Source organism: Macaca nemestrina, chromosome 9 (assembly GCF_043159975.1).
Source record: "Macaca nemestrina isolate mMacNem1 chromosome 9, mMacNem.hap1, whole genome shotgun sequence".
Classification (NCBI taxonomy): Eukaryota; Metazoa; Chordata; class Mammalia; order Primates; family Cercopithecidae; genus Macaca; species Macaca nemestrina.
In genome coordinates this window covers 110,788,884-110,816,093 of record NC_092133.1, presented here as the reverse complement: position 1 = coordinate 110,816,093, position 27,210 = coordinate 110,788,884, and the positions used below count along the sequence as shown (strand labels likewise).

The following is a 27,210-nucleotide window of genomic DNA, read 5'->3' as shown; positions in this document are numbered from 1 at the left end:
CAGTGTAGATAGATAATAAAATAAGTCAATAGAGTATATATTGTACTAACAGGTGATAAATTCTAGGGAAAGAAATAAAATAGGGAGTGGAGACAGGAAGTCCTGTGGATGGGAATATTCACAAATATTGTGGATATTGGGCCCCAGATATTGTTTGACTTCCTTCCTTGGGTTTTGGCCCAAATATAAACACAAACCCTTCCCCTCTCCTTTGGAAAGCTGAGATGCATGGTGACTTTAAAATCACTGCATATTACTGAAGTTACTGAATACTAAATGACTAAATATGAAGGGAAACTCAAGTGGAAATACATGAGCACACATGAGAAGTGTAAACGTTGGGTCCCGGGACTCAGAGCCTGTCTCATTTCACATGGTGCCTCCTAAGAGCTTTTTTCTTTGAACCCAAAGGGCTTAAATAATTCTAAAGACTCTTACTGCAGATTCCGCACTTCCTGTCTCCTGACCTGCTTCCATATGGAGGATGCCGCTCACAGTCCCACACTCAGGAGGCTCATCTTTGACATGAGCCATCTCATCTCATTTGACATCTTGTTTGACTGCTCCATCTAAATTATGGTTGGTTTCCAGTTGGAGAAGAACCTCACTTCCCTACTGACAAGCATAGTGAATGATCTCATCTACCCTTCTATGGCAGAAGTGTGGCTTTGCCCTTGAAAGTTGTGGCAGAGGCTGGGCACAGTGGGTCATACCTGAAATCCCAGAATTTTGGAAGGCCAAGAAGTGGGGATTGCTTAAGCCCAGGAGTTTGAGACCAGGCTGGGCAACATAGCAAGACCCATTGTCATTTAAAAAAAAAAAAAAAAGAAAGCTATGACAGAGATGCCAACAGCTCACTGAATATACAAGTGCTCCCCCTCTTTTCTCAGAGCCCTTGAAATGTGATAGGGTCTGTGTCAACTCCAGGCTGAAGCATCTGAGACAATAAGCATCTTTCTAGTTATCTCCTGCACAGAGACTACAAGCCACATGTTCTGGTTAGTATGGCAGCAAGAAGTAACCAGCCTGGATCCTTGAATCACTGCATGGAAGAGAACTGCCCTGCAGAGCCACCAGACTCATGCTACAATTTGTGTGAGCAACAAATACAGTTGTATAGGTTAATCCACTAATATTTGGGAGTATATTTCTTACCTTATAGCCTAACCTAAGCTGACTAATACCAGGCCTAATAGTAAAGTGAGATTGTAGCTTAACATACTGCAAAGCATTTCTGTAGCAACTGACATGCAGTGACAAAACTTTGTCTTTACACTGTGGAAGCAACGTAGGGTAGCTATTAGGATTATAAGCTTCGTGTTAGACAGACCTGGGTTTGAATCTTGCAAGTGCACCTTACCAACTAGCTGTGTGACATTAGTTACTTTTCTTAGCCTCTCTGAACCTATTTTTATATCCCCAAATCACAAGGTAGCTTGAAGGATTAATTGAGGTATCTAGCAAAGTCTGGTACACAGCAAACCTTTAGGAAATGGTAGTGGTTGTGATATTAAGGAGTTAAGATATTTATGCAGAGTGGATTTGACAATGTGCTTCCTGAGTAGTTGGAACATAAATATCTACTGTAGTTAACTCTGTGTGTTAGGGTACACGGGAGAGATCACCCTGTTGCCACTGCTTGGACCCCTCCAGGCAGCCAAACTTTCTAATATGTACATGAAATTAAATAGAAGGGAGAATTTGTTATTTGCATGACAAAAAGAGTATTTCTTCTTACAAGTAAAGAGAATTTGGGCGACTTAAATATGAATAAAATTAAAAGTTGACCCAAGAGAAATCATGTTTAAGACTCTAAAAATAAGTTTCTTATAGTTGGAGGGCTTGAATTCCAGCAGAATTGCAAAAGACGAGAGCATAATAATTGAGTCTGCTTTGACTATATCACATATACAAAGTTAAGGAGCAATTTAATCAGCATTGAAAAATTTCAGAAGTTGGACAAAATTAGAGCAATGATAATCCTGATAGGTGATGGAATGATTTCCTGGCAGGATAACATCAAGATCATGAGCACTGCCAGCATCATCTATCTGAAAAAATGATAATGAGGCCTTAAGGAAAGGGTGTGGAATTGGCTCATGTCAGAAATGACGGGGCAGAGATGCCCAGATCACTGAAAGGAGCATTATGAGGAACAGAGACCTGCTTTCCATCCGAGTGAGTCATTGTCTTGTCCAAGCTGCACAAAGGCAAGACTCAGAAGCCCCTTCCAGGACAGTGAGTCCATTTCCAGCCCAACATTCTGCCAGAGCAAGCGACTTTCCAAGTCCATTTACAGGGCAGTGATAAAATTAGATTATTGGCTATGAATATTATACACTTGTGAACGCCTGCATCATTACAGCACAATTCCATTTAGATGTGGAGATGAGACAATCTTTCCGCATAGAAAAACCCTCTCTTGAGAGCCACTATTGACAACAAAGCTCTATTATCTGATATTCTCTTTAATAAGAAAGATTAAATAGAGCTCCATCTAGTTTTACTATTCAGGAATTTAATATCTTTGGAAGGTATTAAGCCGTGTGTGCTATGTAAGGCAACGTCTTTTGAGTAGAAGGAATTGGGTATTCACATATTGGTGTGCATTCCCCTTTCTCCACTGACTGCACTGTGATAAGGAAAAGAGCATTTGCTATGCTTCTGCCACACTTTTAAACTTTTTAATCCAGCAAATTACCACATCAGCAGCCTCTCTTCTCTATCAGAAAAGCCCACTTTTAGGCCCCTCACAGGTAATCAGGCAGAATGACCACAAAGCACTTCTGGATTAAGTGAGATTTTAAATTTACCGGTGTTATTACAGGCTGCATTGTGTTTAGATGCTTCTGAAAAGCTCTTTGTGTTCAGACACCACCATCTGAAGCAATGCACACTTTCGCACACCTGGCTTAGGTGGCGGCAGGCCACGTTGGGACTTCTTAAACCTGACTGTGATGACAGGTGGTCTGGGGATCTTGTTAAAATGACTCAGCAGATCTGGGGCACAGCCCGAGACTCTGCATTTCTAATAGGCTTCCAGTGATGCTGCTGCTATTGCTGCCTCTTGGGACACATTTTGGGCAGCCAGGTCCAGTGTGAACCTCTCCCATGTTAATACAGAACTGTGGAACGGTGGGAGGAATGGAGGAGAGATGAGACCAGATACATCCTGGACTCATCACTCAACCTCTCTGAACTTTGGATTCCCCATTTTTAAGTAGAATGAATAATTACAAAACTTACCTTACTTACCTTTCACAAAGCAGCTGTGAAAACAGCTAGAGTTTCAACAAATAGCAGTATGATGCCATCACCACAGACAATCCCCATGCTCTTTCTCTCCTAAAATGACGGGATCAGCTCCTAGGACCTTTCTGGCATGCATGTGATAATATGATGTTCTCCTCTGAATCATCTTTCAATGTTTCTTTGGAACATTGTGGAGAAAAAGTCAGTTCTCATCATTGTCTTCCATGCTTCTTGGTGCCAAGTTCTACTCAGTGTGACAGTCCCTTCATCTAGGTTTCTCAATCCCCAAGTTGAAATTCTGCTTAAGATCCCTTAGTGGATATAGTTTAGGGAAATAGAGCTAATTCTTGGCAAAGCTATTTTTTAATGCAACACAAACAGTTATAATTACCATTGGGAAGCAGAAGCATTATGGAATGCTGATTTGATTTGCATAAAAATACAGTGCAGTTCAGCCCAAGTGGCAATTAATAAGTTATGAGGGAAGAAAGGAGACAGAACAGTAAATCATTTTTATGCTTTAAGTTAAATGTTTCAGTCCTGAATCTGGGAAGTATTATACAGCGATTTAGCTTGTGAAACCTAGTACGAAAAGCCTAGCTTAGCCTCTAACTAGGGATAAGAGTGAAAAGTATTCATGTTGAAGTTCTTCTCAAACAATAAAACAGAGATAATATTAGTGCATGGCCCTTAGCATTTTTCAGAAAGTATGTGTGGATTAATTCTAATAGACTCCTTGGAAGTCATCATATTTTTCTGGAAACATCCATTAATTTAGGTAGAATGTAACTTTACTAAAGTGATTCTCTCTGACTCTTTTCTGGGAGTAGAGAGACCTAATAACCCATGCATTAGGGAAAATTTTCTATTCTCGGTTAATCTTGGAAAATGCAAAAAGGCATAAGCATCCAGAGAAAAGCAGGAAGTGAAGGAAATATTGATTGATGGAGTCTGGCTGTCCAAAGCAGCCCACTCCTCAGGGAGTTCCTGTGCTTCCAGGAATTAGTTTTCCTACAGTCAGAGGATGGTAGTGGAGAAAGACTTATTGGTCTGTGAGTAATAGAAATTAAGCTAGGCCAGTTTTGTTGTAAAAAGGGCCCCTTTAACTGGACACTTCTGTTGTCCTTGTTGTTGTTATTATTTTTCCTATTATTCTGGTTCCAGATGGAATAAAAACTTTCCTAAGAATTACCAAACAGCCAGTTGTAATGTCCTACCCAACTTTTCCCATTACCTAAATGTAGCATGAGTGCATGAATAAATACTGCCAGACTCATTACTATTTTCTACAAGAACAAAACTTACCAAGTTATGAGTGAATATGATAAAAGAAACTTTACCAAATGAAATATAGAACATTTGACACACAATTTAGGATTTAAACATTTCCATTCCTAACGTCAAATTCTGTACTCCTTATCATGACAGGGTCCAATTTGAGTTGAGATTCTACTTTCGGAAAATGTCTTCTTAATCTTCTCTCCTTATCAGAATATTTTAAAAAAGAGAACTTTAAAAAATCTTGAAAGTTATTGGATGGTGGCATGTCACCAACTTCTTTAACTAGAACAGTGCTAATATAATAAAAGCCATCAGGTGTGGGATATTTTATGAAAATGTTTAATTCAACTGTTTCTTTGGAATGTAGTAGTCATAGTTTGGAATTTAAGTTACAGTTCAGTTCTATGTGGTTTTTATGCTACTCAGTGTCTGAGAATACAAATGTCATTTAAAGTTAAGGCTTCGCTGTTCATTTTGAAACAACAATTTACAAGTGTCATATTGTCATAGAAAATAATAATTTCTGTAAAAAAAATCTGCACAAAATCTTATGATGGTACAAAACATGAAGCAATAATATACCAGTAAAATGAAAACATTTTACTACAGAAAGTTTTATAGATTTCCATAAAGAAAAAATATGTTATTTTACACCTTTAAAAATTACAAAACAATCTAAAACAATATAAACTGAACATTTTGTAACACTGCCTTTACAAATTAATAACTTTATAAACATATAATTTTTAAATATATTTATCAGTGCAAGATACTTTAAATTTTAAAGTTGCAGTATCATTTTTCCTTGGCTGAGGACAACTATAAGTCTGTTGCCTTTAAAAGCAAAAAGCAAGTCTTTCTTAGTGCTTTCCTTCTGGTAGGATTATATCAACTAAATGAATGCCTCTGGGGACAAAAAACTATTCTTCTTTCATGGTGATCAATACTTTCCTGGAAACAAAAGGCATTCTCAATCCAATTTAACTAAGATGAATGGACTGTCTCATCTATGATGCAAATGTGACTCCCACAAATGTCTTTGAGCGAGACGTCTAGCAATGCGGGAAGGGAGGAAGATCTAAAAAATCTCATGTCCAACATGGCATGATAAAAATGCACCAAAACCCACCAAAGCTTCTTTGGGTTAATTCATAGGCTGCCTGGTAAGATATTTGCTTCCCTGTGCTGTTAGAGGCTTAGGTATTGCCAGCCCTAAGGCAGGCTTATTTTTTGCAAGCCGCTGGAAATTTCTAGAAGCATTCATTTAAGTCTATTTTTTCAAGGTTGCTTTTATAAATTTTGTAAACCATTTGTTTTGACTTTATGTTTTTCCCCCTCTTATCTTAAAATACTTGACGCCCAGGCATCAGGATTTATAGTTTAATTCTTAAATTAACTGTTATTCCTTCCAATTCCCTTGTCTGACTCAGAAGCAAAACAAGAAGGTTCTCTTGGGTCATTTTTGCATATTTGGATAGAAAAATCTCATGCTTTTGGATATTTGGAAGATTTTATCCAGTTCTTCCTTTGGGTCTCACTTGAAAGCCAATTTGTATTATTTCTTTCCTCAACTTACCACTATTTCTACTAAATGCCAACATTTCTATCAGAGGTCGTTTTGAACAGAATAGATAAGGAAAAAAGATACTGTCACTTTAACCAGTTAACAAGAAAACCAAAGTTAGACTTTGGAGGGCAAAGTTAGGAATTTCCCTTATTTATTTATTTTTAAACATAAAGTCTAGTAAAATCGTTTGCCATTCCCAGCAGGTTAAAGCTGCAAGTTTCTTTTCTGGACAACGGCAAATCCTCCAATTTTAAGAGAGATAAAAAGACAGAGAGATAGGAGAGAGAAAGAGAAAAGAGTTTACATTTGAAAATACATTCCATATGAAAGAACAACAAGAGAGAATATTGCAGCTTTATACAAAAGGGTCAAGAGACATGAAATTGAACTACAGAAAAAGCAGAACAATTAAGCCACGTTGCCAAATCTTCAGAGCCCTTGCCTGCCCGGAGGGGCTGACGTCTCACACGAAAATAAACTTTCTTCTTAGTCAGTGGGCCACCAGGGTTTGATTAAAGAATAGGGCTTTCACCAGCAAGAAAGAGAGTGGGTCGTTAATGTAACACAATGAACCAGTACAAACAAAAAGGCACTTGAGAGGACATAGACTAGCCAGTGCCAAGGATTGTTTTTGTTGTTGCAGTTGTCAGCAGTACACCCAGTGGCCAGCCGTGTTCAGGGATGGCACTGTTTTCTGTATGGAGTTCACAAGCACGAGGTTTAGTACAACACTGGAAAAACAGCAAGAAAATCGGACAGTATTGCTTCGTAAACAGGGCTGATGCACTATACTGGTACTGAGGCTACAGTACTTTAAAAAGAAAACAGCCTAATCCTTCTTTGCCTATGCACGACGCAGGCAATTATACACAAGTACAACTTCAGGAGTCCACTGATATGCAGTGATTCTAGTATATTCTGGGCACTGGGTTTCAGGTAGCATGTCCATCCAAAGGGCCACATGGAATACGCTTGGTGCCAGCATCTTGGATTTCGCACAGTTTCCGAAAAGAATCCATAAAAGGGAGAGGAGGCGCGGGGGGGGGGGGGCAGGAGGGGTCGAAATGAATGATTATGTCAACCATACTTGGTCTCAACACCAGCATCTGATTATTCAAATGAAACCAACAGGAAAAAAGCTGACTGTACATGAGTCCGATGGTGAACACAGCTCCTTGTCCATGTCTGTTGGCCATACTCATTGAAGCTCCTGAGAAAAGCCTGGCTCAGTGGTCATCAACACACTTCCCAGCCTGTATAGTGAAAGATCAACAGCTCCCCAGCTCACTCCCGTCCTTCCACTTCCGTCCTCTGACTGTCTTTTCATCACTGTCCGCCTTCATGCCTCCGAATAAGTACTCTGTGTATTCAGTTTGTCTTTTTTCAACTTCACACCATCCACAAGTTCAAAGTTATAGTTCTCCAGGGCAGACAAGTTTCTTTCTGACATCCCATTATGCCAACAGGCACAGTACAGCACGACCCCACACACAGCCCCCAGGAGGACCCCCAGGGCGCTCATGGCTATGATGGTGATGAGGATGGGGTCTAAGGTCTTCAACACATTGCCTGGTTTCCTGGAGATGTTCTTGTCACCTTCTCCTTCACCTTCATATCCTGGTGTGCTCCCTATGGAAAAAAACAAGATTGTCTCCGTGAGCACTGCCAACGGACCAGATGAAAGCAGACAGAAAAATAGAAAGAAACGAAACAGGAGCAAATTGCACACCCCAGTTTTGCCTGTCATGTCTGACTCATTGTTGGGAATGGAAGTGTGGGAGGTGGTAGTGGGGAGTGGGAAGTGGTAGTGGGGAGTGGGCGCTGGGGCTTCTGCCAGACTGCTTAGCACGTGGAAACAACCTGTTCTGGATAAACTGGGAGGTTCCATGCTCATCCAATTCAGATTTCATGCTGCCCCATCTGTCCTAGATTGTAATCTGTGTTTACAGTCCTTGGCTAGATATGTGGTCATTAAGTTTTGCAAAATGCTTAGTCACACATTAGTCTAGCAAGGGGATTTTACCATTCCCAGTGCGTGTACCTAATCCCAAAACAGGCACGAGAAAAACCTTCATGGCCGCCCTTCTACGTGGTGCTGCTTCCAGGATCTGGCATGGTTTATGCATGTGTTTGTTCTCCCATATGGGAAATCTTCGAGTCAAACAAATTTTGCCCAAAGTCTACAGTAGTTTCAGTAAAGAAGGAGTGATTTTTTTTAGAACAAGAGAATGCTTGCTGCTGACATGTAAACAGAGTGTGGCTCAAATCGAGAAAACCGTGTCTGTCATGCCGAATAGAAGACATTTACTAATAATCAGCATCTTTGCAGCCCTGGTAGTTTAACCGGAGACAGTTGCACTGCTCTGCAGCTCAGTCACTGGGGACTTGTTTTCTTTAGAGTGGAATGGGAGAAACTGTTAACATGGCAGCTTTCAGCCTAATTACCTGGTACTAGAAACGGGATGAAAATGTTAACGCACAATGTGCCTGGGGTTTACTTAATGGTGTTCTGATCAACAAAGATTCCAATCAAAGAAAACTAAAAATATGAGACACAAGTCCCTAACCAAGAGAAAACAAGCCTTGGGACATATTAATATTCTCTCCCTTGATGAAATATTGTTTTGAAACAACCTCTAATAAAGTTTATATCTCTGTGTGGACTTGGTAATGTGTTCATATTACTAACAGCATGGTGCCATATTTATTTACCTGTATGAAGTCCACGACTGGCCATAAAGTAGGATCCCATTTCTAACGGCAACAGATGCCGACATGCATTGATGATCAGGGTGCAGCACTACCCACAGCAGCTGTCAGTGATGCTGGAGCAAGTGTCCAACAGCACACAGTGCTGGCTGGGAGATGTGGAAACTTCTGGGAATAGAGTTATACCAGGAAAGGCCTAACTCTGATCAAAGGTCTTGCATTTGATCACCAAGCAGCGTTCAACAAAAACACATATTTATAGTTCATCAGGCTAAAGTGTGAGGCTGCCACCCAATTAGCTATGGTACTTAAGTTTCAGTCTCACTATCTGTAGAATGGGGATAAATACAAACCCTAGAGCTGCTGTGAGGATTAGATAAGCTAAGGTATGTAGGATGGGTGCAGTGGCTCATGCCTGTAATCCCAGCACTTTGGGAGGCTGAGGTCAGGGAATCGTTTAAGCTAAGGAATTCGAGACCAGCCTGGGCAACATGGTCAAAATCCATCTTACAAAAGACACAAAAATAAGTTGGGCGTGGTGGTGTGGGCCTGTAGTCTGCTTGGAAGGTTGAGGTAGGAAAATTGCTTGAACCTGGCAGGTGGAGGCTGCAGTGAGCTGAGATCACACCACTGCACTCCAAGCCTGGGTGACAGAGACAGACTCTGTCTCAAGAAAAAAAGAAAAGAAAAAGATCAGGTATGTAAAGTGCTCAGAACATACTAGCTCTTCAATAAATCCTTCTTATCATCATCATCATCGTCATCACAAAACCAAGGTTCTAGTAGAGGAAGATGGGAAAAGATGAATCAAACACAATGGATTATCTCAGAAATTGGGCTCTGGTCTCTTAAAGATCCGAGCTGGATATCAACTAGAGACAATAATTTTGGTTGGTTTCAAATAACCATGTATGGAAATCGTCTTCACTAGTTTTCTTTCTTTGTAGTGATAAACTCAGTGTGTTTGAGCTGATTATCCTTTATGTTCCACCTCTAGACTGGGCAGGGAAGGGCCAGGGTGAGCACACTTCCCAGGCTTAACCAAGTATGTACAAGCAGGAACCGTCACCGAGGCTCCCCAAGTCTTACGGGCGGCTCGGAAGTGGGTACTCTGTGGGCACAATCCGACCCACAGCACCAACCCAGGGCCATGGGCATAGATGTTTTTCATTTGAACTTTTGACATTCCGGTGTATTAGAGTTCCACAAAGTTGCTTCATAAACACAATGAAAGCCATAGTAAAAATTTTTTTAAAAAATTGGTCAGCAAGACAAATTTACCTGTTTCATCAATTTTAATTTCTGGGTTCTTTTTATCCAGGTCTGCTGGTTCTGACAAGTCAAACAAAATTGAAAGAGATATTTGAACTGCCAACAAAATATAATGCACCAAACTACACAAACCTTTAGGTACATACACACAGACACACACACACACAGACACACACATACACATACACACACACACACACACACACACACACACGTCTCTACTGGGCTCCTTTTGGATTTTTTAGTTCAACCAGAACCCACCAAATAGATCAATAAATGACCAGGAAATTGGTGATGTGATGTCACAACACTGCCTTTAAGGTGCCATATCTAAATCCAGGCAGCACTGCTGCTAGCAGAGTCTGTTGTTTTAGGAGACAAGGGTGGGCTGGGTGTGCTGGCTCATGCCTATAATCCCAGCACTTAGGGAGGCCAAGGCAGGAGAACTTTAGGGTAGGAGTTTAGGACCAGCCTGGACAACATAGTGAGACCTCTACAAAAATAAAAAAATTAGCTTCCCAGCTACTTAGGAGGCTGAGGTGGAAGGGGAGCTTGCACTCACGAGATGGAGTTTACAGTGAGCCATGATGGTGCCACTGCACTCCACCCTGTGTGATGGAAGCGAGACCCTGTCTCAAAAAAGCAAAAACAACAACAACAACAAATTTTTTTAAAAAAGGAGAGAAGGGGGAAGAGACATGGTTTTGGCATCTGAAATGTGGAAGAAAAATCCGGTGAACATAGGTTCTACTGAAGCAGATTTGTACATACGGCGACCATCCTATAGTTTGCAGAAAACTGCTTCCTAAATTTGGTGTGTGTTAGTTTTGCTTCTCGAATAGGATGTCAACTCTTTGAGAGAAGAGACTGTGTCCTGTGTATTACAAAAATAGATAAATACATAAAATAGCTATCGAAGAAGTAAAGTTTTGGTATCCCTGTGGTACTAAGTACACAGCAGGAATTTTTGAGTGCTTTGTCCACTGCTATGTTCCAGCATTTACAACAGTGTCTAGCACATCATAGGTGCTTTAATAGATATTTGTTGTATGTATGAATGAATGAAAGATTAATAAATAGTTGATAATTTCATAGTATCCACACTCAGATGTTCAAGGATGCATATTTGATGAATCATTGTACAATTTTCTTACACATATTTTTATTGGTAGCAACATAAACAAATAAAGTGGTTTAATGGAGCTCTAGTTGTGACTTTCCCACTACAATGCCTGGCAGCAACTACAGCTAAATGGACAAATGACAAGAAAAGAAAAAGTACCATAGATATCTCAGCTGTGTCCTGTCTTTCCTTCCTTCCTTCTTTCCTTCCTTCCTTCCTTCTCTTCCTTCCTTCCTTCCTTCCTTCCTTCCTTCCTTCCTTCCTTCCTTCCTTCCTTCCTTCCTTCCCTCCTTCCTTCCTTCCTTCCTTCCTTTTTCTTTCTTGCTTTCTTTCTTGCTTTCTCTCTCTCTCTTTCTTTCTTTTCTTTCTTTCCTTTTCTCCTTCTCCCCTTCCTTCCCTCCTTCCTTCCTTCCTTCCTTCCTTCCTTCCTTCCTTCCTTCCTTCCTTCCTTCCTTCCTTCCTTCCTTCCTTCCTTTTCTCTCCTCTTCTTTTTTTGAAATGGGGTCTTGCTCTGTCACTTAGGCTGGAGTGCACTGGCATGATCTTGGCTCACTGCACTTCTGCCTCCTGGGTTCAAGCAGTTCTCCTGCCTCAGCCTCCCAAGTAGCTGGGATTACTACAGGTGCGTGCCACCACGCCCAGCTAATTTTTGTATTTTTTAGTAGAGATGGGGTTTTGCCATGTTGGCCAGGCTGGTCTTAAACTCCTGGCCCCAAATGATCCTCCCACCTCGGCCTCCCAAAGCATTGGGATGACAGGCGTGAGCCACTGCGCCTGGCTCAGCCATGTACTTTCACTGGAGCATCCGCATGCTGCTTTGCATATGGTATGTGGTCAGAACTTGTTGAACTGAATTGAATTTCGTTTCTTTGTTTTAGTCTGTGGAGTTTGCTCTCACATCCCAAAACATCATCATCATCATTCTCACTTTGGAATGGAGAAGTGAAGATATCACAGACATTGTGTTACTACATGAAATACACATTTTTACAGCAGTGTAGATATGGATGTGGGTAACTTGTAAAGGAGTTGCAGCTAAACTATTAAGCCTTATCATTCTTGTGAAGATTTGCTAAGTAGGGTGGCACGAAGCAGATTCCCTTTAATGTATGAAGAAGCAAGCCTTTCTTCATTGCTCCTTTTTTTTTTTTTTTGCCCAATTTCTTCAATGGATCCTATCAAATTATTGCCACTTTAGGGATTATATATATCCAATATATTATATAATAAAAGCTTTGTAAGTTGCTGAAATGACCAAAACCCCCATTACAGCCAACAGGCCTCCTTTGTCTTAAATTTGCCCAAAAGGCTTATCCCATTTTGTTATAATTAACATCGTATTATATAATGATGTATAACAAAAGTTTCAATGTAGCAAATGGAGCTTAAGACTAATTACCATGCTATTACACTGCCATTAGTAATGCTATTTGTAATTATATATCAAGAACTAGGGAATATGAATTGGTTTTCTATGTCTTACATCCACCTAGTACAAGAACCATAAAGACCAACTCTGAAATACTAGGCCAAGTTTCTGAATTTCATTTAAGTCTTTTAAGCCATTTCAGCTATTTTAAAAGTCAGAAACATCTACTTATTTGTAATAAAGCAAAGAATTATGGCTTCTATGGTTCATTAACAATGTATTCTTAATTAAACTCGTCCTGATCAAAGTTTTCAGAGGCTTGCTGTTTTGTTTATACACTCAGATATTTGGAATTATCCAATGTCTGACTTTCCGCTGCTCATCAAAATGTTTCCGTATGGCATATACAGCTTGTAAGCTGGGTCTTCTTAGCTATACTCTTTGGATTCTGCATTATTTGTGGAGTTTTGTAGGTATCAAGCAGACATTATGAAGGACCTAGGGTAGGTAATGGGACAGCCACAGGTAAATTGGGCTGATTTTATGCCCTGTTGCACCAGAATATGCATTTCCTATGATGTGCCGAGAGGCCACACGGAAATTCCAAGTAGAAATGGGCAAAACAAAGACCACCACTTTGGCAAGTACTCCATTGGTTTCTACAGCAGCTCATACTTACTTGCACAATCTTCTTGTGAAATGTGGTTATTGATACTAATGTCATCCACAGCAATCCCACCAAGGTTTCCTTTTCCGATTTCGCCCTCGAAAATCACCTAACAAAATAAGATCATTTTCACAGTATTGAAATGCTCATCTCATGTGGCAGAGTTTACAAATGCTTGTTCAGCTCCCGCTATGACACATAAATTAAATTCATCAGATTCAGTGTAAGCACACACTTCACTCATCAATCCACATTGGCTGCCTGGTGATGGCATGCACCTTCTCCTCACACTCTCTTTTTATAATACAAACTTTAAAATGGGAGAAAGCAGCAAACAAAAGGAATGATACATTGTGAAAGCCCAGAAATAGATGACATGGAAGTCCTTTGTGTTCTTTCTCAGCAAATTGGTTCTGTTCCTACAATATAGGAGACTGTGAAATCTGCTATGAAGGTGGTTATCATTGCAGCAATATCTCAGGGTTGGGAAACACTGGAAATAATTTCAGAATAATTCCCGCATCTCATTTGCACAACCTCCAACATATCGTCTCAGTATTCCTGCAGCCACTGCCCTTTCCAGCCTTGGGAAGAGGTCATACCTGATAAAGTTTCAGAGACTTGTGAAGCAAGACACGCCCTTCCTTCCAGTGGTCACCTTGGTGTCCAATGGCCATCCAGACCAGCTGATCGTACTCCTCTGGCTTCTGGTAGCGCAGTTTGACCCTGAGTGTGCCGACGTGGGACCCAGACATGTGATACCAGAAGGTCATGCAGTGGGCAGAGTTCTGGGAATAAACCACAGGGCTCACCAGGCGAGCCACTTTGCCCTTCTGATTTTCATCAGCTTGGGAATAGATGAAGTTGCCATCTCCTGCTATGACAAAGAACTGTGTTAGGGAGAGTGGCCAGGATTACCACACTTTTATCTCTCTTATTTCAAGTCTCACTAATCAAAAGCTTCCTGCGCTGAGTGCCAAGAACTCAAATATGTAGTGGAAAGGGAGAAGTGTGCATACTTGGGGACCTCATGGGCACCTGAGGCCCTGCTCTCAGCTCCTGCAAAATGGACATTTGATTAGGGGAAGGCTGAGTGGCACTAATTAGGATACTACTTATAATGGAATACATTTTCATATGGACACAGGCTATGGCTCAAGCTGGCATTTGCACCATCACAAGCAAACTGAAAGCAACGTCTGTGCATAGCCTGGACTGAAAACGCCTGGCTCTCGAAGAAGAAACCTTATTTATTTATTTATTTGTTATGTTTAGACACTCCTGTTGCCCAGGTTGGGATGCAGTGGTGCGATCATAGCTCATTGCAGCCTCAAACTCCTTGGTTCAAGTGATCATCCTGCCTCAACATTCTGAGTAGCTATGACTATGGGCCCGTGTCACCATGCTCAGCTAGTTCTTAAAAAGATTAATTTTTTCTTTAAGAAGAGAGAGAGTCTTTGTTGCCTGTGTTGCCCAGGCTAGTCTCAAACTCCTGGCCTCAAGCAATCCTCCCACACTGGCCTCCCAAAATGCTGGGATTACAGGCATGATTCACCATGCTGGGCCTAAGAAACCCTGTTTTCATGCAACTTTAAGATCGCACAGCAGCATCCATGTGAACACATGCATTAAATGAAATCATTGAGATGTATTTTTATTTATCATTTGAGCAGCAGGAATTCTGATTAAAGAAACTTCTGTCACTATGACTCCTTGATAATCATAAACCTGTAGTTCTTCCTAATAATGTAGTAGTCTTTTAAAAAAAACTTTTTCAAGTTCAGATTATTTTTCCCGTAGTTTGTTTTCACGGTTTTTGAATTCCTTAAACACACCTGAGAGCTTGCATCTCTCCTGTGAGCCCTGCTCCTATTTGAGGTGGGCTTCTGGCCCAAGGAGAGGAAGGTTGCCTTGTTGAGGTTCATTAGAACGTGCCATTTTGGCAACATAGACAGACACTTGCTGAACTGCGAGGACTTTCTCTTGGCTTCACTTTTAATGACCCCCACTGGGAACATTTCCTCCTGCCACCACCTGGTCTAAACACACAACCCATGTTTCACTGTTGGCTTTGCAAATAGAAATCATCTTCTCTAATGCCTCACCTGATTAAGTGTGAATCTGCTGCTCGGGCCTCAATGGGCAGCAGGAGGTTGTGTTTGTTGCCCAAGAGGCTTGTGTGTTTGCAAGGTGCTTTCTCACTGTGCACACGTGGGCACATACTCCTCTCTGCTCGCCTGTGTCAACAGTGTCCAGGTGGATGTGGATGTGTTCGCGGGCAGTTTCCTTTCCTTACCTGGCTGCTTATGTGAGAGCCAACCCTTCTTGAAACCAGTGGGTGGAATCATAAGGGAAGGGTGTTCACAAGTGGCAACTCTAGCCACTCTAGTAGGTTTGATACTGCAGGATGAATGTCCCTCTCGCTCTCCGACCTTGCAGGGTGTCCTCTGTGACTGAGCTGATCCATTCACGCTTAGGATTTGTTTGCCCACTAATTTATCAAGATGTGATCACCTTGATGGTGATCCATCAAGATCCATCAAGATCCATCAATCCACCAAGATGGGAAAAAAACACACCCATTGTGCCTCCGTCCCCCCAGTCTTATGGAAAAAAGACTGAAATTGGCAATGCTGCTGCCATGTCTTAATCCCACTTATTGAGGTCACTGCTCGAAGTTTATTGAGGCCAGTCAGAGAATGGGTGTTAGAAAGAAGGAGAGAAGTGGACGTAGGTAGAGGGATGCTCTCCCATTGGACATCCTCACTCAACTGCACCATGATCACTTCCTACCCACAACCAGACAGAGAGTTCCTCAAGCACAGGGACCCCCTCCTTCATACCTGTATTTCCAGTGCCCAACACAGCATCTGCCAGGTAACAGGGCTTCTGAAATGATGCCTGTTCAGTGCACTGGGAGAGAAGCCAGATTTCAAGAATCTTCTGCCTAAGGAAGTTCTTATGGTCCCTGCCCTCTCACACTGTAGTCTTTAAATATGCTTGTGTGGCCGGGTGTGGTGGCCCACGCCTGTAATCTCAGTACTTTGGGAGGCCGAGGTGGCTGGATCACCTGAGGCTAGGAGTTCGAGACCAGCCTGGCCAACATGACGAAACCATGTCTTTACCAAAAATGCAAAAATTAACCACGCATGGTGGTGGGCATCTGTAGTAGCTCCTACATAGCTGTAGTCCTAAGTAGCTGGCAGTACGGCTACTTGGGAGGCTGAGACAGGAGAATCGCTAGAACCTGGGAGGTGGAGGTTGCAGTGAGCCAAGATCACACCACTGCACTCCAGCCTAGGCAACAGAGACCCTGTCTTAAATAAACAAACAAACAAACAAACAAACAAATAAAATGTGCTTGTGTTGCTCCTCTGCTTAGAATTCTTCAGGGGCTGCTCACTGCCTGCAGCTTATCCACACTTCTTCACAAAGAGGGAGCTGGCAGCCCCTCCAATGGACCTTTTATCTGCCTCCATCCTGTTTTCCTCCTGGTCACTGCATCACCAACTTAAGGTATGGTATAAAGAACCAGCAGTGTCCTGCCCAAAACACACACATACACACACACACGCACACACACACACGCACACACACACACTCCAATAAACATCCAATCCACAAACTTCTGCTCTACTCAGTGAAAATGGAAGGAATCCAATTTCATCAATTTCCTTGTCAATCTCATTAGGCAAGGAGGTAGCTCCCAAAGTCATGCATACTCTACTTCTACCTAACTACTTCCCATACAAAAACCTGTGCAAAGCATACCAAACACAAGCCAGTAAAATAAGCCTAGCTCAGCTGGTGTCTGGACAGGGCTGCTTTCCCTGACCCCTCTTCCATCATCTTTTACATGGTCCGTTGTCACTGGCCTCTGCCATTGGAAGTCCTCACTGAACTGCACTGTGGTCACTTCCCAACCATGATCAGACTGTGAGTTCCTCAGGCGTAGGGACGTCTTTCCTTTACACGTGATTTCCAGTGCCCAAGACAGCATCTGCCCTGTAACAGAGCTTCTCAAATACCACTTGTTCAGTGAACCAGGGAGAGATGCCAGACTTCAGGAATCCTCTGAAAGGAGGTACCTAGTTCCATTCTTAGAGGTCAAATGCAGAAAACCAAGCAAATGGGATGCCTTTCAATATATTCAAAATTAAGCAGCAGGATATTTTACCTAGCTAGTGTTCATTTTCTTTTTAAACAACCCAATCTCTGGTTTGCAAAGTTTCACCAAATAATATTGTAAAAAAAGCACCATCTACTCTCTAATGTCAGTCTACGCGCGGGAGCTTCGTGGAGGGCTCTTTTCATCTAGATCTTTTCCCTGTTAACAAGTAGTTCCTGCCTTTCAGATGTTGGGCTCACCCATCTCTCTGCACAAATGATTGTGTTTCTAGAGCTGCAGGGGTTCTTTCTAGTCGGAGCTGACCTGGCACAACTGCCAAGTAAATCTGGGTGGCTGAGAGAACAAAAGAGTCCAACCCTTCTGAAGGAATCACACTTCTCAGCTGTTAATCTAAGACAAGCCCTCCTTCTCTGATACTCTAACACATAAAGCACTGATATTTTCCCTTTCAAGGGTTTTATCACAGTTCTGGGTCAGGAACTCTGTCTTCATTTTCTCAATTAGCACTTTACTTCTGCAAGCCTTTTAGCTTTTGTCTCTGGCTAACATAGCTTTTAACCTCCTTTGAATGTCAGATCCTACTGAGCCATTTTGCTTCACTTTGCATCAATTTTTCCACCATTACTGCCTTCATTTTGGCTAATTGCATTTAGTTAATTTGATGCCATTTATATGTACAGTGCCATTTACAGTCAAAGTATTTTAAGTTTTCTAAAACTGCCTGTCTTAAGATTCAATTGAAAGTGTCTCAGATTTGAAGGAGTCCAATTTTATCCAATTTCCTTGTCATTCTCATTAGGCAAGGAGGTAACCGTGGTAGAAGGAGGCCTATTCAACCTATTTAATGGTTATATTCACTGGGAGAAAAGTGAACCACAAAATGGGAAAGGCATGAAGTACCCTTGGCCCAGCCATCAGTCCACTGACTCACTCACCCAAAGAGCCAAGATGGGGAGAATGTAATGAGATTTCCTAGCATCAGTAAATGCCCCCGGGGTTACCTTTTGGGAAGCCACTACCTGAGCAAGCAGTGCTCTGTAAGTATTTCCGAGTGGGCACAGAAGTTCGTGGATTGGGTGTTTGCTGTGAGTGTGTATACGTGTGTGTGTTTGTGTGTGTGTGTGTGTGTTGGGCCAGACATGGCTGGTTATTTATTTCTTTATTTTTAATTTTTATTTTTTTCTGTTTAGAGACAGGTTCCAGTTCTGTCACCCAGGCTGGAGTGCAATGGTGCGATCATAGGTCACTGCAGCCTCGAACTCCTAGGCTCAAAGTCCCACAACAGACTCTGAGTAGTTGGGACTACAAGCGTGCACACTTATGCTTGGTTGATTTTTAAAAAGCTTTTATTTTGTAATGTCAGTGTCTTGCTGTGTTGCCCAGGCTGGTCTCTAACTCTCTAACTCAACTGATTCTCCTGCTCTGGCCCCGCAAAGTGCTGGGATTACAGGTGTGAGCCACCATGTCCTGCCTGCTGGTCCTTTATACTGTACCTCAAGTTGGGCAGTGAAATAACTAGGTGGGTAGCAGAATGGGGGCAGATAAGAGAGCTCACTGGAGAAGCTACCAGCTTTCTGTCCCCCAACCCATTCCTCCCCCACCAATTAATCTTAGGAAGAAAGTAAGGCAGGAGGTGGTGGGAGGGTTGTGAGCTAGGGCATGGTGAGGTTTCTACCTGCTGAAAGGAAATACACTAGACTTTAAATCCTTCCCCAGTGAATAAGAATCCCACGCCACCTTGCCCCACCTCCCCTTCAAGGGTGTGGAGAGAGCAAGCATTGTGAATTGTTTCTTTAGTTGTAAAATAAATGAGATGACATAAATATATGCCTGGTGGACTTGTTTGAAAATAATTCAGAGTCAGGGATGACAGACATAAATTAAGTTTCCTATGATCTGATAATTGTTGAAGCAGGGTCATGCATATAGAGAATTCATTCTACTATTTCTTTTCCATTTGTGAATATGGTTGAAATTGCCCAAAGTAAGAAGTTCAGAAAAAGTATAAGATAAGGCCAGTCGCAGCGGTTCCCACCTATAATTCCAGCACTTTGGGAAGCTGAGGCGGGCGGATCATGAGGTCAGGAGTTCGAGACCAGCCTGGCCAACATGGTGAAACCCCGTCTCTACTAAAAATACAAAAAATTAGCCGGCTGTGGTGGTGTGTGCCTGTAATCCCAGGTACTCGGGAGGCTGAGGCAGGAGAATTGCGTGAACCCGGGAGGCGGAGGTTGCAGTGGGCGGAGATAATGCCATTGCATTCCAGCCCAGACAACAGTGAGACTCCGTTTCAAAAAAAAAAAAAAAGTATAAGATGAATGCTAATGCATACATCCTTGCCCAATTTGCTGTTTTCAAGGAGGCCAATCAGTGGCCAACTTCAAGGGGCATTAGTATGATTTGCCCTATGCTTCTTTGTACTAGGGAAAGAAACATTGTTAATTCCAGAAAATAAGGGCACATGTGAATGCCTGTAGTATTTCCCACTCCCCTAAATTCACAGACATTAGAAGCCCTCCCAGTAACACAGCCTCGGAATCAAAGAGAATCTGCAAAGCCATGCAGCCGAAGTGAACTCTGTGCTACCTGTGTGATCCTGAATGGGTCCCGTCTTGCTGGTCAACACACTCCACTTGAGCTGCACGTGATTGTCATGTTCCCAGTGGCAGAAGGTCTTGTGAGAGCCCCAGCCAAATTCACAGTTAAAACCATATGTAGGAAACTCTTCAGTGGGTGGGAAGTAAAAACAAGAGACAGGCAGAGAAAGACACATTTGATCATTTAGGGTCACAAAAGCCCTTCATTCATTCATGGAAAGCATGATTTATACAACTTTATGTCTGTTTGAAAATTCTGGGAAAGCCAGGATTACCAAGAAACCAAAAGATGCATGGAGATGTCAAAATGTTTGCAAAATCACATTTAGTAATTTCTTTAAAAATCCAGCTTTAAAAGGATTATGGACTGCCTGTCAAATTGGCTTTACATAAAATTTCCAGGAAGGCTATTTTCTAAAGCACGTATATTACATTTGCAACACTCTCCCCATTTCCACAGTATTTAATATGAAAGCCATTCTGTTCTTGAGGATGAATCATATAAGTTGATACCCGCCAATGAAAAGAATCTTAATTAGAGATTGACCCATGAAGCCTCAAAAGTGGAAAGTAACTTGGCGAAATGCCTCACCCAGGAGGTTTTCTCTATTTCCACCTCACCAGTTCATGCTTCAGGTCTTTAATGTCAGGGTTAGAATCTCTTAAGCATTTTAAGATTATTTTTTTTCTTCCATGCTTTCTATAAAGTCGATTAATTTAAGTATAAATTTCTGCTTTTTTAATTTCTAAATTTACATATAAATTGTTCACCCGGCTTAAAACCTCAATGCAAGGTCATCTAAATCCAAAGCCCATTTCAGTAGCTACCCGTTTTTGACTTTACTTTTCTTCTTTTTTTTTTAATGTTCAAAAGGTTTCCTTAGGAATCTGAAAAGACAGCGTGAATGAATTCACGGGAGTGACTTGCCTTGTGTGTGCCCTACGAGGTGCTGTTGGACTACGGTGTTTTTAAAACCCACAGCCTGACTTTTACGCAGCCTCTTTTTGAAAGGAGCTGAACTTTTAAGTATGGGAAAAATGAAATCATCGCTACTTATCCCAAGTATGACTGTTGTTTTCGTAAACATAAGCTAACAATAAAAAAATTCTAAAGACGAAATTCTCAGGTTTCTGCTCCCTTCTTTCATCTTCCCTATAAAGAACGAAGCCCACAGACGCAGCTGCTTTCCCCGGTGACGAAGGGCCTCTAGGCTCGTCACTGAGTGTAGGCAGTCCACGAGATGGCAGCATTGAAACAAACAGGGAGGCGCCTGGGGCGTCTGGCCCGTTGAACTTAAAAATAAGCCTCAAAAGAATCCCTATGAACAATAAGGGAAGTCTGGTATTAGATGCTGTATTAGGGTCAGGCCAAGACCTTATCTCCTTTTGAGCTCTTTAACTTGCTCGTGTTTAATACAAAGTATCTCGCTTTCTGCTCTGAGCCTGGTCTCTACAGCCCCTCCCCCAATGGCAGGAGGAATTTTAATGGGAAGATTTATGGAATAGATAAGAATGGTTTACTTTGCCTTTTTAGTTTGTAAGGAACCCTTTTCTAGGGCTAATGTCAAATTTTGGAAGGAATTCGCCATAAGAACTATCAAAAAGGAGCAGTCTGGATTCTCCCAATGATGCCTTGACCTCCCAAAGGCTAGACAGAGCCAGCTGGGGAAAGTAAACTAGCAAGCTATGTGATGTGTCTAACATGAGTACTTACATTTAGTGCAAAAAGGCTATATTTTTCACAGCTATAGTGTCATCGGAGAGATATATTTCAGGTTTAGTCTATCATAGCCATGAAACAGTACTTCTTAAGGCATGGGAAACCCGCTCCAAAATTTACCACACTCTTCTGTAGCAAGATTGAATTATGTAGATGAAGTACAGTCAACTGAACGGTGACTGAATGATTGAGCCACCTTGGATGCCAATGCCCACGACCCTAAAGTGTATTGTTGCATAATCTCATGTTAGAAAATGTTAATATCGGAACATGTTAATGTGTGTGTGGTATTGATTTTTCTGCTTAAATACACTTTATAAAACATGCACATTCAGGATAATGAAAGCCACCCCAGCACACACAGTTCTGCCTATATTTACCTTGTTAATGCATTACATTTATTATCTATAGAACAGAAAACGACATCATCCATTATTGTGGCTATTAATATTCTGATGCTATCATAAAATGTAGGAACTTGGATATTTTTGAAATGACCAGGACATGGAACCCCTTTGCCTGAAAAAATGTTTCAGGCACTTCTTCTCGCTTCAGAGAATGACAGTCTGCCTTTACCTTCCAGTGTCCTTCCTCATCCTGTACATTTAACAAGGTGAATTGCTCTTTTTGTATTTTACTGCCCTTTTATCCTCTTGTCTTGATCACGTAACTTGTGGCAATTTGGTTATTTAAAGGGTATGTTTTTAAATCAATGCCTTTTGTTGGGGAGGGTTATGGAGTGACCTTTCAGCTTGGCTAGAAAGACAAACACACAAACTACCCATAAACATTTATAGAAAGGAAAAAGAAAGAGAGAAGGACAGAGGAAAGGAGAAAGGGAGAGAGAAAAGAAAAGAAAAAAAGCAAATGAATGAATGAAACAAACATATAGGACTACTGATATTTACGTTTTCAAAATATTACCCAAGCCCTGGAGGGGCACACAACTCTCATTAAATTCAATGGGGGTAATCCAGCTAAATCCCTTCTTGACTCTTAAAAATAGCAGGAAACAATATTCTGAACTTAAAACAAATTTATAGCCTCTGAGAGCAAGTACCAGCTGTGCTTGCCAAACCCATCTTGCCTGAAGTTGGATCATTAGCACCACATGCATGCATAAGGATTTAATTTTTAAATCTGATATTCCAAACTTCTATAGAGCAGATTAACTCACTTATTCATAGACTAGTCTTTCAGTCTAAACAAGCAGAGGTGCTCAGGCCCATACAATCATCGGTGAAGAATATACTCCGAGCTGCTGCAGGAATGCTGGAGGAGGCTCAGAGGGTTAGAGCTCTCACCAGAGAGAACTGGATTAAAAATATAAGGATCCCATCACTTGCTGGTGGAGGGTTAACCAGCTTTTCTGCATCTGATTACATAAAAGTATATAAATATTACATGCCCATGGAGTTTATTATGTTGATGAGAATCAGTAAGATGAAATCGTAAGACTCTGAGTTGAGTCTGTAATGGCAAAATGGAATTATGATGAAGGTTTTGAGGTCTCATTGACTGCTGCTTGTGACGACACTTGAAGAATCTGAATCCTGCAGAACAGTGTGGATCAAAGTATCAGGAGACTTGGGCCACCAGGTCAGCTCTTCAGAGTCAGACCTGACCCCTGGCTGAAGCATGCTCAAGTCCCCGTGCAATATTCTGGGCATTGACTTAGCGAGGAGGTTACGATCAACAGAACTCCTTCCAGGAAGGTCAGACAGTCCATTAGCCACAAACAGAGACTTGGAGTCCAGATTCATGACTTAGACAATGGAGAAACAAGAAAGCAAGTCAATTTGCAAAGGACTCTGCACTGACTGTGAAATTCAAACCGGGTCAGACCACCCCGATCAGTAGACCCGTGTGGTTTGAACTGAACTTGTTCAGAGGGTGATAGCAATAGGTCCTACTGTTGTAATTTGCACACCTGCCCTCTGACCACAGTAGACTCTGTGATAGGAATGACTGGCCACTCTGAGAAGCCATCCCTAAAGTGACCTTGAGATTGTGCACAAATCAAATATGTTAACAAAACCACTCCTGCTCTGACAATATTGACCTTCAACATTCAGGGAAGATTACCTAGATTTGGAATCTGATATAACTTTCCATTTTCTACACAGCTCTTGTTCACTTCTGTTTTTTTTTTTTAACGATCCCTACCCCCTTTCATCGTCAAGGAGAAGAGGGATGAGATGAAATAAATTAGCTGGCAACTTCATAGTGGCTTTAATTACCTCTCTGGCAAGAGAAGAAACTGCAACAACAGCTAAAAGGTTTGTTATGTGATCAGAACTTCATTTATTCACCTCACCCCTCTTCCCTATCCCAGAAAGGACATAGACAACCAACTGGTGGTCATTACCCTTTATCCACAGAAAATCTTCCCAAGGGCTGAGAACTTACAGGAAAGGTACAAAGAAAAGGAGAGGCAGGGCTGTTCTCATGAGTACCTTCAGTTATGGGAGGTGCCCACACAGTCTTTGAAAGCCACATTTTACAACTTCAGATGTGTGTAGGACTACACCATTTTCTGAATTTCGGCAGTGACTCTTCTGTTTCATCTCTTGGTTTTGTAGGGGGTGTCTGGGCTGTGTGGTAGCAGGAATTTTGTCAACCTGAACATGCTACAGGGCAGCTGGGGGTTAAGTTCGACCGAAGAGAAGTTTGTTTTGCAGTTTAATCAGGTCAACAGTGACAGCGTCCTTTAAGAAAGCATACTAATTAGGGCGGCCCTTTCTACTTTCTGCCTAGCTGGGTAGTGTCATAGCGTTGAGGAAACATTGATATACACCACACGCCCCATTAATAAATGACTGCAGAGGCCAAGGCTGAGAGGGCTTCAATAGAGGAAATGGGAGAAAGCTGGAAAACTGACCTGCTCACCTTACTCTAATGATTAACTTTAAAGTATTTAAAACCTCTGATTGCTTATACTGACTGTTTCCCTTCGTGTATGTCTGCCGGGAAGAATTTTACAGGATACTAACTAAACACAAAGGCCAGCGAGAGGAAGGCCACCGTTTAACCGTGACTGGCCCCTGATCGACAGCAAACCAAGGGCTTTAAAAGTCGTTACGCTTTTCTATTAATAAAAGGATGAGGAGGTGCTGTTCCCAAGGGTGTGCTTCTCTCCATGCACAATTATAAACTGCGGTTTCCTGAACCCCGTTTCATGGCACGCCCACTGGAAACGCTGTTGTAAAACTGCCAACTCCATGGCAGGCAAAACTGACAAACTTTGCCTGTCTGGGTTTTGCAGGATTGCGATGAAAATAAATAGTCGGGCTGTGCTGCCTGTGAGATTTCCTTCTCCTGTAGTTTGCAAACACAATCCATGTCCTAGATGTGCTGCGTTTAAACAAAGTATGTTACTCCGTTCCTTCAGTGGAGAGCTGGGATTGTCACCATTTGGCAATTACTGATGGAGAAGGAAATCTCACTCCCTGCTGCATATACATGTGGATGAAAGGAAAGCAATATTTATGGCTCATGCTTGGAGACCAGATGCTGTGTGGCATCTCTCCTTCTAGGACTTTCAGGGAAACTGAAAGCGAGGAGCGCAGCCGCAGAGAGGAGAGAGGTACATGGAATCTGCCACATTTCATATTTTATTTGATACCTGATTGTATGGTGCTGTCTATGACTGTGGGCTTTTCTGTGGCCAGCACAGTGGTGCCACCTGAAAAACAAAAACAGCAACATGCAAAAATAAGAAAACGGTAGCGAATATGCAGGAGAAAAATGTACACTTAAAATGTCTATCAGAGGCAAATATTTTCCATAGAAAAATCCTTTTAATTTCAGTGGTAGCAATTGTTTCCCTTCAATTTTGTTCATCACAATATCAAATTCAAATAAACCATTTTTTTACCTAACATACTTCTTTTAAAAATTTACAGATAAACTAATTGTCTAAATTAACAAATAGAAGTTGTATATATTTATGGCATACAATGTGATGTTTTGGTACACTTAGTAGAATGGCTAAATCAAGCTAGTTCACATATGCATTACTTCATAAACCTATTTTGGGCTTTCTTTATGGTGAGAACACTTTAATCTCTTAGCAATTTTCTTTCTTTCTTTTTTTTTTGAGATGGAGTCTTACTCTGTTGCCCAGGCTGGAGTGCAGTGGCACAGTCTCGGCTCACTACAACCTCTGCCTCCCAGGTTCAAGCGAGTCTCCTGCCGCAGCCTCCTGAGTAGCTGGGATTACAGGCATGTGGCACCATGTCCAGATAATTTTTGTATTTTTAGTAGAGACAGGGTTTTACCATATTGGCCAGCCTGGTCTTGAACACCTGACCCCAAGTGATCCGTCCACCTCAGCCTGCCAAAGTGCTAGGATTACACGTGTGAGCCACCGTGCCCAGCCTGCAATTTTCAAGTAGACAACGTATCCTAACACCTTTCTTTACAAAGCATTCAGAAGGCACCCAGAAATTGGGACTTCACTCCATGGCCACTCACTGATTCCCAGACAAAACACAGCACACAATTGCAACAGTGAAAAGCAAAGGCCTCTGCAAAAGCAAAATCACCTCCTCGGTGACTTGGGTATTAAACTTGACCTCAACCTCTAATCTTTAAATCGTTTTCCAAGGTTTCAGGTGTGTGCCTTCAGGGAAGTTGCAAGGCTAGTCCCCACAACCTATTTTAAAAACTGGAAAACTGAGGGTTTAAAGTAAGGTGCTATGGGTTCCTCCTCTGTTTGGCTACCGGAGCTGTTTACTTTCCTCAAGGACAAATACTCTGCCCTGTATGTGGTTTGGAGAAGCTGCAGGAAGCAGCAGGAAAAGGAGAACAGGAGAAACATTTCACAGTCCCAGTTCTTGTGAACAAGAACAGGAGAAACTTGTTCACAGACTGAACAAGTAATACCCTGACTGCTGTGAGTTTCCAATGAGTGCAGGCCTACTGCATCTCACTGGTCAGGGGACAGGCTGTAACCTTGTCTATTGAGACTTAGCTTCACCTTCTCTTCCACCTCTTTACTCACTCACCCATTTCCCACTGTTCATCATTATACTTCTGTTGTAAAGTAGTGTTCTTAAACTTGCCCAACCATAAGAATCACCAGAACGCTTGTTGAAATTGCAGTCTCCCATCCACCTGTCCTCTCCAGACCTAAATGAGAATTGGAATCTCTAGGCGTAAGGCTTTGAAATCCATATTTTTTTGAGACAGAGTCTTGCTGTCACACAGGCTGGAGTGCAGTGGTGCCATCATGCACTGTAGCCTCAAACTCTTGGGCTCAGGGGATCCTCCTGCCTCAGCCTCCTGAGTAGCCAGGACTAGGTGTGTGCCACCAAGCCTGGCTGATATATATATATATATGTGTGTGTGTATATATATACACACACACACACACACACATATATATATATATACACACACATATATATATATATATATATATTTGGAGACAGGGATCTCGCTATCTGGCCCAGGCTGGTCTCACACTTCTGACCTCGAGTGATCTTCTCGCTTTGGCCTCCCAAAGTGCTGGTGTTACAGG

General features: G+C 41.9%; 1 protein-coding gene across 6 annotated transcripts in view; it reads right to left on the bottom strand.

Moving 5' to 3' along the window:
- Positions 1 to 4,858: 4,858 nt before the first annotated feature.
- Positions 4,859 to 27,210, bottom strand: part of LOC105479920 (neuropilin 1) — a 157,545-nt gene continuing 135,193 nt past the window's right edge. For 3 of the 6 annotated variants that reach the window (XM_011738246.2, XM_011738247.2, XM_011738249.2), the window contains 6 exons: positions 25,312 to 25,371; positions 19,956 to 20,093; positions 13,843 to 14,114; positions 13,253 to 13,349; positions 10,091 to 10,141; positions 4,859 to 7,729 (listed from right to left, as the gene is read on the bottom strand). In XM_011738246.2, the coding sequence (XP_011736548.2) occupies positions 7,440 to 7,729; positions 10,091 to 10,141; positions 13,253 to 13,349; positions 13,843 to 14,114; positions 19,956 to 20,093; positions 25,312 to 25,371 (908 nt within the window). In that variant the 3' untranslated portion in view covers positions 4,859 to 7,439. Of the gene's footprint in view, positions 7,730 to 10,090; positions 10,142 to 13,252; positions 13,350 to 13,842; positions 14,115 to 19,955; positions 20,094 to 25,300; positions 25,372 to 27,210 lie in introns of those variants that run through there. The other 3 variants (XM_071070232.1, XM_011738250.2, XM_011738248.2) reach the window with 2 other exon arrangements.